The 15926-nt window shown below is 41.9% G+C and overlaps 1 protein-coding gene across 12 annotated transcripts in view; it reads left to right on the forward strand.

Moving 5' to 3' along the window:
- LOC110521559 (ELAV-like protein 4) overlaps positions 1 to 15926 on the forward strand; it is an 83101-nt gene that overhangs the window by 14876 nt on the left and 52299 nt on the right. For 2 of the 12 annotated variants that reach the window (XM_090231549.1, XM_090231553.1), the window contains exon 1: positions 4234 to 4474. The exons of the other annotated variants lie outside the window; for them this stretch is intronic. In XM_090231549.1, the coding sequence (XP_090087675.1) occupies positions 4451 to 4474 (24 nt within the window). In that variant the 5' untranslated portion in view covers positions 4234 to 4450. Of the gene's footprint in view, positions 1 to 4233; positions 4475 to 15926 lie in introns of those variants that run through there. 12 annotated transcript variants of the gene reach the window in all.

Raw genomic sequence — 15926 nt, forward strand, 5'->3', positions numbered from 1 at the left:
AGAATATTAGCTCAAAAGAATTGGGCAGCTCCTGCACCTAAATATAAATGGTACCTTCACCTAAAATGAGTAACGGCATCTATACTGAACAGAAATATAAATGCAACATGTAAAGTGTTGGTCCCATGTTTCATCAGCTGAAATAAAAGATCCCAGAAATGTTCCATATGCACAAAAGTGTATTTCTCTCAAATTTTGTTCACAAATTTGTTTACATCCCTTTTAGTGAGCATTTCTCATTTGCCAAGATAATCTATCTACCTGACAGGTGTGACTTATCAAGAAGCTGATTTAACAGCATGTTCATTACACATTACATTACACCTTGTGCTGGGGACAATAAAAGACCCCTCTAAAATGTGCAGTTTTGCCACACAACACAATGCCACAGATGTCTCAAGTTTTGAGGGAGCGTGCAATTAGCATGCTGACTGCAGGATTGTCCACCAGAGCTGTTGCCAGAAAATGGAATGTTAATTTCTTTACCATAAGATGCCTCCAACATTGTTTTGAGAGAATTCGGCCTTACGTCCAACCGGCCTCACAACCTCAGACCACTTGTAACCACGCCAGCCTATGTCCTCCACATCCGACTTCTTAACCTGCAGGATCGTCTGAGACCAGCCACCCAGACAGCTAATGAAACTGAGGAGTATTTCTGTCCGTAATTAAGCCCTTTTGTGGGGAAAAACTCATTCTGATTGGCAGGTCCTGGCTCCCAAGTGGGTGAGCCTATGCCCTCCCAGGCCCTCCCATGGCTGCACCCCTGCCCAGTCATGTGAAACACATAGATTTGGGGCTAATTTACTTATTTCAATTGACTGATTTCCTTATTTGAACTGTAACTCAGTAAAAATGTTGAAATTGTTGCATGTTGTGTTTATATTTTTGTTCAGTATATTTCAGTCCAAGTCAAACACTGGCCTGAACATGCATACAACATCAGATAGAATTCATAGCAAGCAGTAGGTAGGAGGTGGGAAAAGCCAGCCACACCAATGTGTTGGAGGAAACACCGTACACCCAGCGACCGTGTCAGCACGCATTGCAACCGGCCCGCCACAGGAGTCACTAGTGCATGATGGGACAAGAACATCCCTGCCGGCCAAACCCTTGCCTAACCCGGACGACGCTCTGCCAAATGTACGCTGCCCCATGGGTCTCCCAGTCGTGGCTGGCTGCGACAGAACCTGGACTCGAACCAGGATCTCTAGTGACACAGCGCCACTCGGGAGGACCCTTGTTTTGCCCATTCAAACATTCAATTGAACAGTAACTAAATGCCTCGAATGCCTGTCTGCCTGCTTTATATAGCAAGCCGCGGGTGTAGGAGTAAACCATTTTTGTGAATGAAGTGCTGTACCTATTAAACTGTGTGTAAATTGACAATAATAGCTATCACTGTGCAGGCTAGGCTACAGTGTGTAGGCTTGGGGCGGCAGGGTAGCCTAGTGGTTAGAGCGTTGGACGAGTAACTAGAAGGTTGCAAGTTCAAATCCCTGAGCTGACAAGGTACAAATCTGTCGTTCTGCCCCTGAACAGGCAGTTAACCCACTGTTCCTAGGCCGTCATTGAAAATAAGAATTTGTTCTTAACTGACTTGCCTAGTTAAATAAAGGTAAAATAAAAAATAAAATAAAAAACTCACCGCTAGCTAAGACAGACGAGCCAGCTTGGCTCGCAAAAACTTAATGGCCAAACAAAGCTCTGTTAAAAAAATCTCAAGAGACCGTGTATAGAAGAGGATGTTGGAGCATTTGCCACCAGTCCAGGGCCACCAGTCCCCCTCTATATCAGTCATTGCTGCTTGCTGCTGGTGATTCTCTGATCCACCTCTACGCAGATGACACCATTCTGTATACTTCTGTCCCTTCTTTGGATACTGCGTTAACTAACCTCCAGACGAGCTTCAATGCCATACAACTCTCCTTCCGTGGCCTCCAACTGCTCTTAAATACAAGCAAAACTAAATGCATGCTCTTCAACCGATTGCTGCCCACACCTGCCCGCCCGTCCAGCATCACTACTCTGGACGGTTCTGACTTAGAATATGTGGACAGCTACAAATACCTAGGTGTCTGGTTAGACTGTAAACTCTCCTTCCAGACTCACATTAAGCATCTCCAATCCAAAATTAAATCTAGAATCGGCTTCCTATTTCGCAACAAAGCATCCGTCACTCATGCTGCCAAACATACCCAAGTAAAACTGACTATCCTACCGACCCTTGACTTCGGCAATGTCATTTACAAAATAGCCTCCAGCACTCTACTCAGCAAATTGGATGCAGTCTATCACAGTGCCATCTGTTTAGTCACCAAAGCCCCATACACTACCCACCACTGTGACCTGTATGCTCTCGTTGGCTGGCCCTCGCTTCATAAGTCTTTGCTAGGTAAAGCCCTGCCTCATCTCAGCTCACTGGTCACCATAGCAGCACCCACCCACAGCACGCACTCCAGCAGGTATATTTCACTGATCACCCCCAAAGCCAATTCCTCCTTCGGTCGCCTTTCCTTCCAATTCTCTGCTGCCAATGACTGGAACGAACTGCAAAAATCACTGAAGCTGGAGACTCATATCTCCCTCACTAGCTTTAAGCACCAGCTGTCAGAGCAGCTCACAGATCACTGCACCTGTCCATAGCCCATCTGTAAATAGCCCATCCAACTACCTCATCCCCATACTGTTATTTATTTGATTTATTTTGCTCCTTTGCACCCCAGTACCGCTACTTGCACACTCATCTTCTGCACATCTATCACCCCAGTGTTTAATTTGCCATACTGTAATAATTTCGCCACTATGGACTATTTATTGCCTCACTCCCCTTATCCTACCTCATTTGCACAGATTGTATATAGACTTTCTATATTGTATTATTGACTGTATGTTTGTTTATTCCATGTGTAACTATGTGTTGTTGTCTGTGTCGCACTGCTTTGCTTTATCTTGGCCAGGTCGCAGTTGTAAATGAGAACTTGTTCTCAACTAGCCTACCTGGTTAAATAAAAGTGAAATAAAAATAAATTTAATTTAATTAATTTCACTGATCTAATCGAGGGCCTTAAAGACAGTTTCAGTACATTCAGAGACAATGATCAGCACTGCAACACTGTTTTTATTCAACACTTTTAGAAATCATGAAAAACGCTTTTCCACTTCGACTCGCACTCTCTCCCACCTTCCGATGAGACGTCACCATCAGTCCAGTGAAATAAAAAAAAACGAGTTATTTCAATTTATGCTCTGATGTACCTCATAAGTAATTGGCTACAACAACTGACCCAGTGCCAGTGTTATCATGTAGCCTAGCTTGAGACTTGAGTTTTGAAATATAAGGGACTACGTTATTTATAATAAGGGGCAGGACTACATTGAGAAAAACAGACCTCTCTTATTATATATGAAAATAGGAAAATGCATGAAACAATAGTTATTTCCCGTCCTTTTTGGATTAATTGGAAATATAACTTTACCCTGTGTTGCCCGCCCATTCACTATAGTTAGGCCCTATATTCTATGGATAATGTAGTTGATATCACACAATATATTGTAGGAGCACTTGATCTTCCGCACCCAGCAGAGAATTGCACTCGGCTTGCATTTGGACTCATAAAGTGATCTCGACTAAGACAGGTTGGTGACCAATGTTCTGTGGCTGTGGATGCCTAATTGTGATCATTACTGTTATATTAGGGCATTATGTTCTAGTCTTATATTCTATTAATAAAATAAAATACAAAAATTGTTTATTTTGTGTAGGTCTATGTGAGTCGCATGTTGAATACAAGAGTTGTGGATTTACGTAGGCCTACACGACTATTTGATCAATAATGCGAAATCACAAGTTAGATGTTTTTTTGTGTGCAGTCAATTACAGTAGGGTATAGGGTAGGCTATGCTTTTTTGATCATTTAATGATGATTTGAGTGCCCAAATTTTGTCCCGCCTATTTTTTCTGGTCCTTCAACGGAATCCTGCTTGCGCCACTGGCACAATCACTATTTGCACTCAATCAAGCAAAGATCTTAGCAGTGATTGATTACTTTGCTGGTATCAAAAAGCTTTTATTTGTACCAAAAAGCTTTTCATTGCCAAGCTCTCCTTGAATCGGCGAGGTTGCCAGAGTGAAGATGTTAACTTTGTGGAGGAGGGTGCTGGACAGACAGACGCAGGAGCCAGTGAGAAAGCTGCAGCACACCCTTCCAGAGAGAGGGGAGCTCTGACCTCATAGATGAGGAGGAGACAGGGGAGGGGACTGCAGCCCAAAGCTCACGCTGAAGCCTTTTGCATTCTCACCCAGCGTCTCTGGAAGAAGGGAATGCCTGCTTTCACAAGCCGCCTACTGTCTGACCACCACTAAGAGAGAAAGAAAGAAAAAGAGAGCTCCAAGTCAGGGGGAAATTTGCTCAGGCGCTGGGGAGAGAAAACGTCTGCCGGCTCACAAATGGAGTGGAATGGGTTTAAAATGGTAAGGAGGCTGCAGCCTGCCAGCCGCTCGTTGTGCCCTTGCATCCATCCGACAGCCTGCAGCAGTAGCACCATGCCTCACTCAGTGTGCCTTCCTTCCCTAACAGTTAATGGGGTGTTGTTCATCCAGTTTTGGGAAAAGGCGATGGGTATCGGTTTGCACAAGTCTTAGATAACTGTTCATGTTACCTGCACACAGCAAATGTACAGTACATTGTGTGGTTTTAAGTATGATATTTTGCTTGCATTATATATCTTTATCATGTTGTGCATTGTAAATAGTAGATAATACTTGGTATATTTATGTATCTATACAAAGCATTATAGTGCACATTTTGGTCGGTTTTATTTTTGTAATGTTTGACAGTGTATGTGATGTAGGACTACAGTCGTGAGCTTGCATTTGTGAATTTGTAGTGTATCAGAGAAATAGAGTGTGTGTGTGTGTGAGTGGCTCTGTAATGCGCATGCCTGCACTGGTGTACATTTGCCTTCACTTGGACAGGTTTTCGCCTGTGTCTCCTCTGCTTCTGCCTCTGATGCTTCTGGTAGCGCTTGTCTGTGCTGCATGGTGGATGTGTTTGTTTGTGTGTCCATTGTTGACAATAGGCTCAGAGTGACTGCCCCCCCCAGGCTGTTCCTCAACTGGTTGGAGGCAGTGCCTGCCAGGAACTCAGTTTAATTCCCATCCATCCAAAACAACATGGCAGGGCTGACTAACTTTTTTAAACCTATCTTTCTGCATACACAAAGAGGCTGTCTTCCCTGATCTCTAAATTCCCGTATCCATATCAAACGTTCTCTTATTGTATGCTGTTAATAATACATTTCATAAAATGTTAAAATGGCATTATACTGATTTTAAAATGTTGTCCCTGTCATAAAGGGAATTTGCCAGCTTCTGTATTAGCATCTTGAATGTGGGAAGCATTATTCATTTTTGGAAGTGAATATTTGATTGTTTGTGTGTGGGCTATTCATTCCCGTGCAATCAAAATGCTAATTGAAAAGAACGCAATTCCCAACCATGGTGACAGTGATAGCATCCTGTCTCCCTAACTGTTCGCTGTAGCGTATTGATGGAGGGACATGCCAGTAACTCAGTGCTAAAGGAGGCGGAGGCGTTGGGAGGGAGAGAAGGAAGGATAGAGAGAGACAGGAGGAGATATCCAGTGTTTATGGTGTGGAACTGAGCATGCTCCTTGTTGAGCAGCACCCCACTGTCTGTCACTGGGGCTCAAGCCCTGGGCAGTGTCACCACAGTCAGAGCTAGACTACTACTGCCCTCCAGCAGAGCTGCAACACCCACGGTGCAGCACTGTTCAGCACCAAGCTTATATATCAATGCTAATGAGTCGAGTTGATCAGATTAATATGAGGTAGGGTTTTGTGAGCAGGTGGGTGGCATGGCACAGAGGGGTGTAGGCAGTGCTCAAATTGAGGGGGTATGCCTTGTTAGGGAGAAAAACGTTTAAAAAGCGATATATAACGGCGCGTTACGATAGAAACAAGCTGTACGTTCCACGAGAAAGACGCGACTCCGATGCACATTTTTTATTTGTCTCCATGGCATTATGAGGCTGAGTTACGACCTTCTAAAGAAAATAAACAATTAAAATAATACTTTGGAAGTGGTACGTGCCATTTGGAGGGTTCGGGGAGTGGAACATCAGCTATATGAAAGATACGACTTGGAAATGAGACAAATGAGCTCAACAGGACTTTATTCTGAGTTAGGCAACCACCATCTCAATTAGTTCACGTGGCATACAGGAATTTATAGACACATTCATGAACATCCAATTCTCATTCCTACAGAAGTTATCTAATGTGTGACTGACTCTGTTGCTATCAATTGAAAATATTTGTAACTAACATGATTAAATTACATGTTTGACATATTTGTTAGTGAAATAACATTTGTGAAAATAGTCTAAGCTTTATTTTCCCTATCCATATTATATTAAATATAATATGTAATTATAATTAAATAGCCTACGCAAAAGATGTCATGAGTCATGTTACACTATGTAGAATTGCAGGAAATTAGCTTCAAAACAACAAACAATCTCTAGGGCCCTGAATTAAACAAAACCCACTTTTGGTAGTATATTTAACGTATCTCAGTGAACAATAATAAAAACAAATAGGCCCAAATACAGAATCTGTTCAGTATTTTTGCCTCCAACCTTGACCAACTCACATTTTCCACATATCTGTTGAACTTATTTCGTCTTTCACAATAGCTAATATAAGTCAGTAGAACAATTCTCATTCCTTACAATTGGCAAAAATACAGGGTAATAATTAGTGTGCTTTTGTCAGCAAGAACACTAATGTTATTCTCTGTATGTCTTCTATTATTCCATTTCTTCCGTTTTGCCAGTGCAACTGCTTGTGTTATGTCTTGAACAGTGTTGTAAGTCATAAAAATGAGAAAATACTATTGAAATGCATTAAATATCTGCTTTTGTACTTTTAGTGCTTCAAACCAAGTCGTCAAGTTTTGAATGTTGTGATCTGTGATTTAATTTGATCTTAATTCCATCCTGCTCTTAGGCTTGCTTTTGCCGAAGCCCCCCCCCCCATACATAGCATACCCCTTGTTAACTTTGCTGACCTCCAATTGGGAGAACTGGGGTAGAGAGGTGAGAAAAGAGCTGTGGGGAGTGTGATCCTGAAGGTGGGAGAGTTTGCGCTTGACTGTACGGTGCTAACACACACAGTGGCGTGTCAACAGGGCTCTCAGATTCTGAATGAGAGATAGGGTAAAGAATATTTTATAAAATCAGGTTGTGTTCTCTTTGGTTAGCTGTCCATTGTTGTGAAGAGAAGTCATTATAAAACTGACCTGTATTGCCTCAAGTTCAGTCAAAGATAGGATCAAGGCGAGGCAAGGTCCACCTGGAAGAAATAATGATTTATACCTTAATCAAGTCATGGTTGAAGGAGATATACGTGTGGGTGTTAGAAGAGTATTAAAGCTTGTAGAGGGTCAGCCGAACAACAGTGAAGATGATTTGTGGTGGTTAAATTAGCTTCTCTTGCTCCGCCTTAGAATCTGTGCTCTTGAGAATACTGTACGACAATTAAACATGAACAGGCAAAGTTCAACTCGCTGAGTGCTGTTTCCATCTATCCAATCAGGTATTAAATATAATGGTTACCATTGTTACATGTGTAAAACAAATATTTGAAAGGATTACATGATAGTTACATGATAAACAGTAAATAACTGCTAAACCATTTCAAATATCTGTTTTGTCATGGCTGTCTGCTAGTTCATGTATTTCTTTTCTCCTATGCTTTGCTGATGCAGTTGTTCATAGAGCTAAGATCCAGTAAAACTGACAAGTGTACAGATGTAGATGGACATTGCAAATTAAAGCCAGACCCCTTTTCTGCAGTCAAAGGACCAAATCGCCCTCTAGTGGCCTCATGGGTGGTATGTTATTCATATTTTTCATAATATCATAGTTAATCAACATTATTTTAAAACAACAGCCGAATTGCCGGTGTTTCTTTGTCAATTGGTTATGTTTCAGTCTTCTGTGATATATATTAAGTGTAATATTTGGATGCAAACTCAAAATTGAATACATTTCAACTCTATATCCGACATGGTACAGGAGTCTTCTTTTTTTAAGCCCATAACTGTGTGTGTGAGGTGTATACTTTTGTTTCAAAGTGGGCTGTTTAAGACTACCAATAAACACTCTGTGTGACCATGAGTTAGCCCACTGCAGTAAAAGGTTACTATTTGTCAAATTAAGAGAGGAGTGAGGCTGACTGAAACGGACAGTGGAATACTTCTCCGTTACTCCACAGGGCAGTTTCTTTCTACCCATCTGTAGTCAATACATGATATCAATGTTCAGTACCATGCCTATCATAGAGGCATCTAACCATTAATTACAGTAATATAACTGACCCCATGCCTCGCCCTTACATAGCAACTGAATCATACCGTAGAAACGTTGAATAGCCAGATGTGGACAAATCACCCATAAACGCCCTGCAGCTCTCCAATGTTTTGTGTGAGATGGTATGGTGTTGTTGCTGTTGACATGCTGAGGTGCCTCTGGGAGAGGACTTGGACTGAGTCTCCAGTCCCTGAGCAGCGTGGGTAATTAGTCACAGCTGTAGATGGACATTCACATGCAACTCCCAGCTGAAATGACACGCTCATGTTTGTGTCCACTCAATCGTCTCATGCTATCTATCTGCTGCCTGCCTGCTTCTGGTCACTAACATGGGAGTATCTGAATCAAAGTGACGGTTGTTGGATAATTGCATGTTTAGATGATTTATGCCCTGAAGGGGATCTATAATAAGTCAGTTGGAGTGAGATTTAAAGCACATAAGTCACATATATATGTATGCAAGTAGAAAATTAGCTTTGTAAAATAGATTTGCATTTCTACTTCCAACTTGTGCCATAAATGTGGCTTGTGTATAATTGATTTAAAAAAGCAGTTTGTTTTATTGATAATACTATGAGTTTGAAAGCAGTGAAATAAATGTGTCCCTATAAATGTTTTGGCGTTATTAATAATACTAATGTAAAAGCAAAGAACACACAAACATTTTTCTAGTGAATGTATTTACTCCTCTTCAACATACCTCAGCCTATACCCAAAACAGCCAGAAGTAATGAGCTAATGCCTATTTGAATAAGCCGCTCTGAACCATTGTCTCAATTATATGGCTTCGTTCTTAAAAATGCCTTTTGTTTGAAGACTAAACATACATGAATATCAAGAAAACGGTTTCTTAAAAAATGTAATAGGCTTCCACAGAGGCGAAGGAATTCAGCTGTGAGGGGAAATGCTTTAATAATACAAGCCTAATTCCTTTGGCGGAAATTCAAATTGCCACAGACAGACAATAATCAGCTGCAAATTCTTAGCGCACACAACCCGGTAGCAAACACGGGGTCATGTTCTTGTTTTTTTGCTCCTGCTTTTCTGAGTAAATATTCTAAAGGAAAATCAGGGAATATATATTCATATATCCTATCTACATCTCGGTTCATTCAAAGATGGAAGTAGAACCCCGACTTCCTTATTTCTACAGTTCTCTTTCTTCATCCTCCTCTGTATTCCGTGTGTTTTGGTATTCATACAGACATTTGGGTTTGAGTGGCAGTTCCTCCTGAGACTGTGCACAAACTGCACACTCCTCTGATCTACATTTTGCATCCCAGGAAAAGGAGAAAAGATAGAAGCAGCAGCAGGCTTGGTGTCTCTAGCAGTTGCTCTGTCTCATTGTTCAACGTTGCCAAGTAAAGTGGCCTCGTACTGTGATGTTAAAGGATGTTTCAAGGTCATCCTTTCAACAGACCAGTAGAGGACAGAGCACCCACTGACAAGGGGTCATGACTGTGGAACTGCCAGTAGCTTCCTTAACTCCCTATTAAGGACATGTGGAGAGCTTTACTACCTAAAGGTATTCAAGAATGAATAGGAATATGGCTCATACCTTTATGTTACTATCTCCGTCAACAGCTGAGGCAAGCATGAGGGAGATTTGATCACCGCCAGTAGAGCAGACATTTAGGAAAGGGATTCATCCTGTATATGCCTATTCCCTTCATATCAACTGTAACATGTTCTCCTCAAACTAGATGGAAATAGGAATTGTACTGCAGATATCTATAAAGACAGATAAACATTGGAAGCAATAAATAGAAGCGGCAAGTTGAGATCCGGAGAGATAGATGTGATCTACTATCTTCCAAATACATGTCTCCCCGGCATGCTGTTGAGAAAAAAAAACTCTGTTTCAGAATTTTCCATTGCACATACTATATTAACATAGATAGTCTCCTGTGGGCATTTTCAATTACACTGTACCACGGCAGAAGGAGATTAATCTTCTATTTTGAATGCATGCCACATTTTATGGTTTAGTTGATATGCAGGAGGGGTAATCTTGTAGCTGTGAGTATACATTTAGGCTTTTTGTCTTCTTGCTGCAGCAGAAGCTAATTTATGATCAAACCCTTTTCCTATCTACACAGAGTCGCCAATTTTTATTGGACCTAAAATATTTCAATCTGTTTCCAATTTTCTAATGACCTGATATGCTCCAAGTTAGTATTACTAATAATTAGAGGGTTAGTTTCACAGATACACCAGTTTTAGTGGAATACTACTGTTTAGATGCATAATAGAGCTTGCACTAGGATAGGTACCAGTACGATGAAATGTATTGCACATAGATAGATCCATAAAATAAGGGATACTAATACAGAAATGTACATTATACTGTCATACAAGGATATTATAATGAATCCGATGTCTCTCCTGCTCTTCAAAAAAAGTATGTATTAACTGTCTCAACGGTCTCTAAATGTCTCACATTCTGGTCATTGGAGACACACCCAGGCAGGCAGCCTGAGAAGCAGCGGATGGGAAAGCAGAGTGGCGCAGCGGTCTAAGGCACTGAATCTCAGTGCTAGAGGTGTCACTACAGACCCTGGTTTGATCCTGGGCTGTATTACAACTGGCCGCGGTTCGGAGTTCCACAGGGCGGCGCACAATTGGCCCAGTGTCGTCTGCGTTAGGGGAAGGTTTGGCTGGTGTAGGCTGTCATTGTAACATAAGAATTTGTTCTTAACTGACTTGCCTAGTTAAATAAAGGTTATAAAGAGATCAGCGGCAGTGATTAGATTAGATTAGGAGGAGTCTTGCTCTGCTCAAGCTGGGCCTTGTGTGTGTGTGCGTGTGTGCGTGCGTGTGTGTGTGTGTGTGTGTGTGTGTGTGTGTGTGTGTGTGACCAGGCTTTGCCCTGCTGCAGCTTCTTTTCTGGTCTTTTACCTACAGGCTATTTGTACATCTTTAAATACCTGTTTTATCTGAGCAAATATGACTCATCCTAGCTTCAAATCGGCATTAATTAAAAGTACAATCAAGGAAAGGTCTTTAGGCATGCTCAAAGGTTTGACGAACTAGAGTCCCAAGTACATTAGTTTGTTCTAATTTGAACTAAAACATTTAAATATTTAATTACGACTAGGCTGGGGTTTTTACATATTATTTCTATTTTAGACCTTACTTAGTTAGCAAGGAAATGAGAGGATGCTTGATCAGGAACATGGCTGCCTGCCAGCTACGTCCTCACGACACCTGGTGCTGATGCAGTGGAACATGGCTTCTACACTGGCTAAAAACAACCTCAAGAATAAAATGGGGTTTCGCTTGAAATGCAAACTAATACAAACCAAGGTTGCATTGTACTGTAGTCAAAGGTAGCTTTCCTTGTCCTCCAAAGGCAATGTCACCTTAATTCAGAAGTATCCCACTCGTGTAGATGAGGGTCCAATCACGGATATAGGAGTGATAGAGTGCTGTGCGTGTGTGCTGTGAGGGGTGACAGTGTATTGGCCCTGTCATTGGGAATCAGCCTTAAGACTGGGGTAAGATGACATGGGGTGATACAGACTGACAGAATCTCTCATTTTCTCTCTCTCTCTAGAATATGTGTTCCGAGTTACTATCTGCTTCAGTTAAACTATTTAAAATGAAATCACATAATCTGTCGTGAAGACTTAATAACCTATTAAGGGATCATTCATATGAGCAGTATGATTAGTCCGCTGCATGTAGTATTGATGTTTAGTCAGTGATGAGGCTGTGAGGCCCTCTGAGTGGACCACTGTGTTCAGTTCCAGCAGGCCTTTGGCAGCCTGCAGAGATCACATCGTCTGTCCCCTTGCTGGCTCATGGACAGGACCTCCAAAGTCCCCTGGTCCCAGGGCTGGGGCCAAACATTCAGGGTTCTAGGTACAGGGTATGGCCAAGCTGCCAGGCAGGTGGCCAGGAATTCTCACACTACTGCAGGGGAGGGGAAGGATAGCACAGGTCAGTGAAGCCACATAAATTGAAGTGTCATCTCAGAATCAAGATGCTCACCAATTTCCTGCTTCCATGCATTGGTGCAGAGTTGGGATTTAGCCAATGTACAAATGGCTTTAGTCCACCCTGGGTTTGGCTGTGGCAGGGGACTGCAGTCTGTAGGTCCCGACGTTCCTTTTCTTGACTAAGACAGTTTACTACTCCAATACCATGAAAACAATCAAGAAAAAAGTGCACTACAGAGAAGCTAGATTACATTTTGATCGAATTCAGGCCTAATTACAATTCAGTTGTGTAAGAAAAAGTTTCAGGCTCTACCAACCTTTCCCTTCTAGTGGTTATTAGGTGGTATTTTGTTTAAAATTGTACGTTTCCTGAACATAGTCTGGCTGACATTTACTTCTGCTTTAGCATTGGCTTTAAAATAATTTAAAAAAAGATACATTGTATTTTCCATTATCATCAGAGTTGGGAGAAGGAGAGGGTGATTTAAGGTGCTAGCAGAAAGCTTCATCAGCCAGTGAGTTAGCGTGAGGAGTCCATTTGCTGCACGTGGTGCTTCCAGAAGAAGTGGAGTTTCACAGACAAGAGACGAGGATAGCTGTCTATCTGAGATTTAGCCCACGGTTAAAGAATGTCAGGCTATGACCTTCAAGAAAGCAGACCTTGGATACACTCACAACATATTTATTGTATAACCAGTGAATAGTTTACGTTTGTTTTGAGGATATATTCTGGGATTTATATAAGAATCTACAGTTGGACAATAAAATAGGGAATTCATCCAAATGTAGGACTGATGTCTCCAAAGTAGTCTGAGATAAGAGTAGATATTTAAAGAGCTGGATTTTGAGGCTCACCTCCGCATCTGCAATTAAAAGTGACGGGCTGCCTTCTCATCTCCTGACCTTTGACCCTAGGAAGCGTGGAGTGCACTTTGAGGGGGTTGAGGCATGCTGGGGGTTCTGGGAAGGTTCCATCGATCCTATGAAACAGTGGACGTCATAAAGGGAAAAAGTCAAGCAGTTAAATGAAAAATTCCGTGCATAGAGCATGTATTATTCTGAGTCACACAGAGAAGAAGATAAAAAAATCTATTTGGCAAAGTAGATGCGGATCGATGTTGATGGAGGCAGGCGGGCGAGGTGTCCCAGATTACTTTCCTGATTGATCCAGCCTAGCTTCCGTCTGACTTGCAGGATGTGGTGAAGTCAAGATGTGTCTGATGGAGGTGGAGAGGCAACCAGAAAAAGATGGAAAAATAACGTATCGATAGCATGGAGGGAACTTCACTGACCAGGAGTTAATATACAACAATCGTATAAATCCCTTTGTCTGTATGGGTTTGATAACTCAAGTACCCTCTTACTCTGAAACACTTTGAGGGAGTTGGGGCATGCTGTGGTTTACAGGGTTGGGTTTGTGACCTACCCTCTCCTTGGAGCCATGGAATTACCATTTCAATGGATGGAGGACACTCTATGTCCATCCACTGTATTAGAATGTACTTGTTAGAGGACAGGTTTACAGAATACTGTACTATGAACAACCCATTTATTTAAAACATTTAGCTGACAGATTGGATTTCATTCCATGTTTCATGATTGAATATTTCCCAGTACACAGGAAATCTGAAAGGATCATTTTACCGATAGTCTGAGGATTCAGTGTATCCTGTTGGGGTCATCAGATCATCCTCTGTACCGGCAGAGCACAGAATACTGGGATGTGGCGAGACATTGAAATCACAAACAACCATCCATCTGACCTCCATTTTGTGTCAGGCGCTATCAGTTAAATGATACTACTGCCGCATTGTGATAAACTGCAGTGTCTCGTCTCTGCATCCATCCCAGCAAAGCCACGGGAAATTGATTGTCTAAGCTCGTTTGGGCAGGGAGTTCTGGCTGGCAGCAAAGCGGCAGTTTTTACGGTGTCACCGTGGCATAGGAGAGGCGTCTGGTCATGTGAGATTTGCTAGAGGATGCAGGCTGCGGAGGGAGATAATGTCCTCTCTGCAGGCAGTTATGGCATGTCCTACATGACTGCCATACCAGACACACACCGCTAACCTCAGGAGTTCAAGGAAGGAGGGAACGCTTACAGGGTGTCAAATATTTATGGCACACTACAGAGAATATTGATTATACAATAAGTCTGTCTAATGACTGCTACGCACAACCAAAATGTATTCTCTGAATAATTGAAATTGTACCCATGAGCGATTTTCTCATCTCTATGTTTTTTTAAAACGTAATTGCACTGTCCCTTTATTCAAATATTATTTGAGATGTTATCAGGGAGTGTGTGTGTGTGTGTGTGTGTGTGTGTGTGTGTGCGTGTGTGTGTGTGTGTTCATACTGGAGAGAGGCAGACAGACTTAGAAAGAGGGAGAGAATCGTTATTAAAGGCTGGTACTGATACACTTGCCTGCACATCTGTTAAGGTACTGGTTATAAAACAAAAGTATGTAGATTCTAGCTACCATACCAGTTTATCTCATCTCCTCCAAAATATTAGTAATATTGAAGCTACAGTATGCAAATACAAAGGAACACAAACTACCCTTTTGCTGCAATACTACCCACAACCCCACAGTACAGTGGGCAGTACATTGGTTGCTGAAATGTCACCTTAACCATAGCTAATGTTTAGTCCTACACCTGCTTGCTGCTTTTCACCACATTTTGGTACCTCATTTGAACATGCTGCATATTATGCTTGCTTCGGCAAACCATTCCTTTTCAGAATAGCCTATGTAAAGCTAACCATAACAGATGGGGTGAAAAATGCTTTTGATGTTTCACCTGTCTAACATCTCTTTTTCCAGGTTAGCTTTCAAATGTTTAAATGATGTTTATAAAAAAACGTCCTTTAAAATGGACGTTGGTCCACCATATTGGGGGACCTGTCATTGTCACTGGGTAACCAAGCCTTGGGGGCATCTGCCTGATGCTCTGTCCAACCTTGCTGGTTCTATTGGATACAATAGTTGTCTGTGTTAAATACCTGTTTTCTCTATGACAAAGCCTGTGCATATGGTGGTTCTGGTTGACCCAGGCAGATTGTTGTTCCCTATGAATCACTGTAAATTGAAAAATGATTAGAAAAATATACATCAAAAATGCATATTAACATAAGTATTAATCCCCCAATAGATGAATAATGTGTAATACAGTGTGTTTTCTTTATATTCTAAAGCTGTAAGACTTTGTTGTTATAACCTTCGGTCTTCACCTAAACTAAAACTGAGGTGGCGTCTGGTAAAGGGAAGGTACCCATAATGAATTGGCTCAATTTATATTCCTCAAATTATCAACCCAAACATCCAAACACACACCGACCTGTCAGCAGACACAAGCTGCCCTCTCTCCATTCTCCATTTCCCTCTCTCCTTTCCCCTCTCTCCATTCCCCCTCTCCATTTCCCTCTCCATTCCCCTCTCCCCATTCCCCATTCCCCTATCCTTATTCCCCTATCCTTATTCCCCTCTCTCCATTTCCTCTCCCCATTCCCATCTCTCCATTCCATCTCCCCATTCCCCTCTCTCCATTCCCCTCTCCATTCCATCTCCCCATTCCCCTCTCTCCATTC

Source organism: Oncorhynchus mykiss, chromosome 4, assembly GCF_057628025.1.
Source record: "Oncorhynchus mykiss isolate SJ-2025 chromosome 4, ASM5762802v1, whole genome shotgun sequence".
Taxonomy (NCBI): Eukaryota; Metazoa; Chordata; class Actinopteri; order Salmoniformes; family Salmonidae; genus Oncorhynchus; species Oncorhynchus mykiss.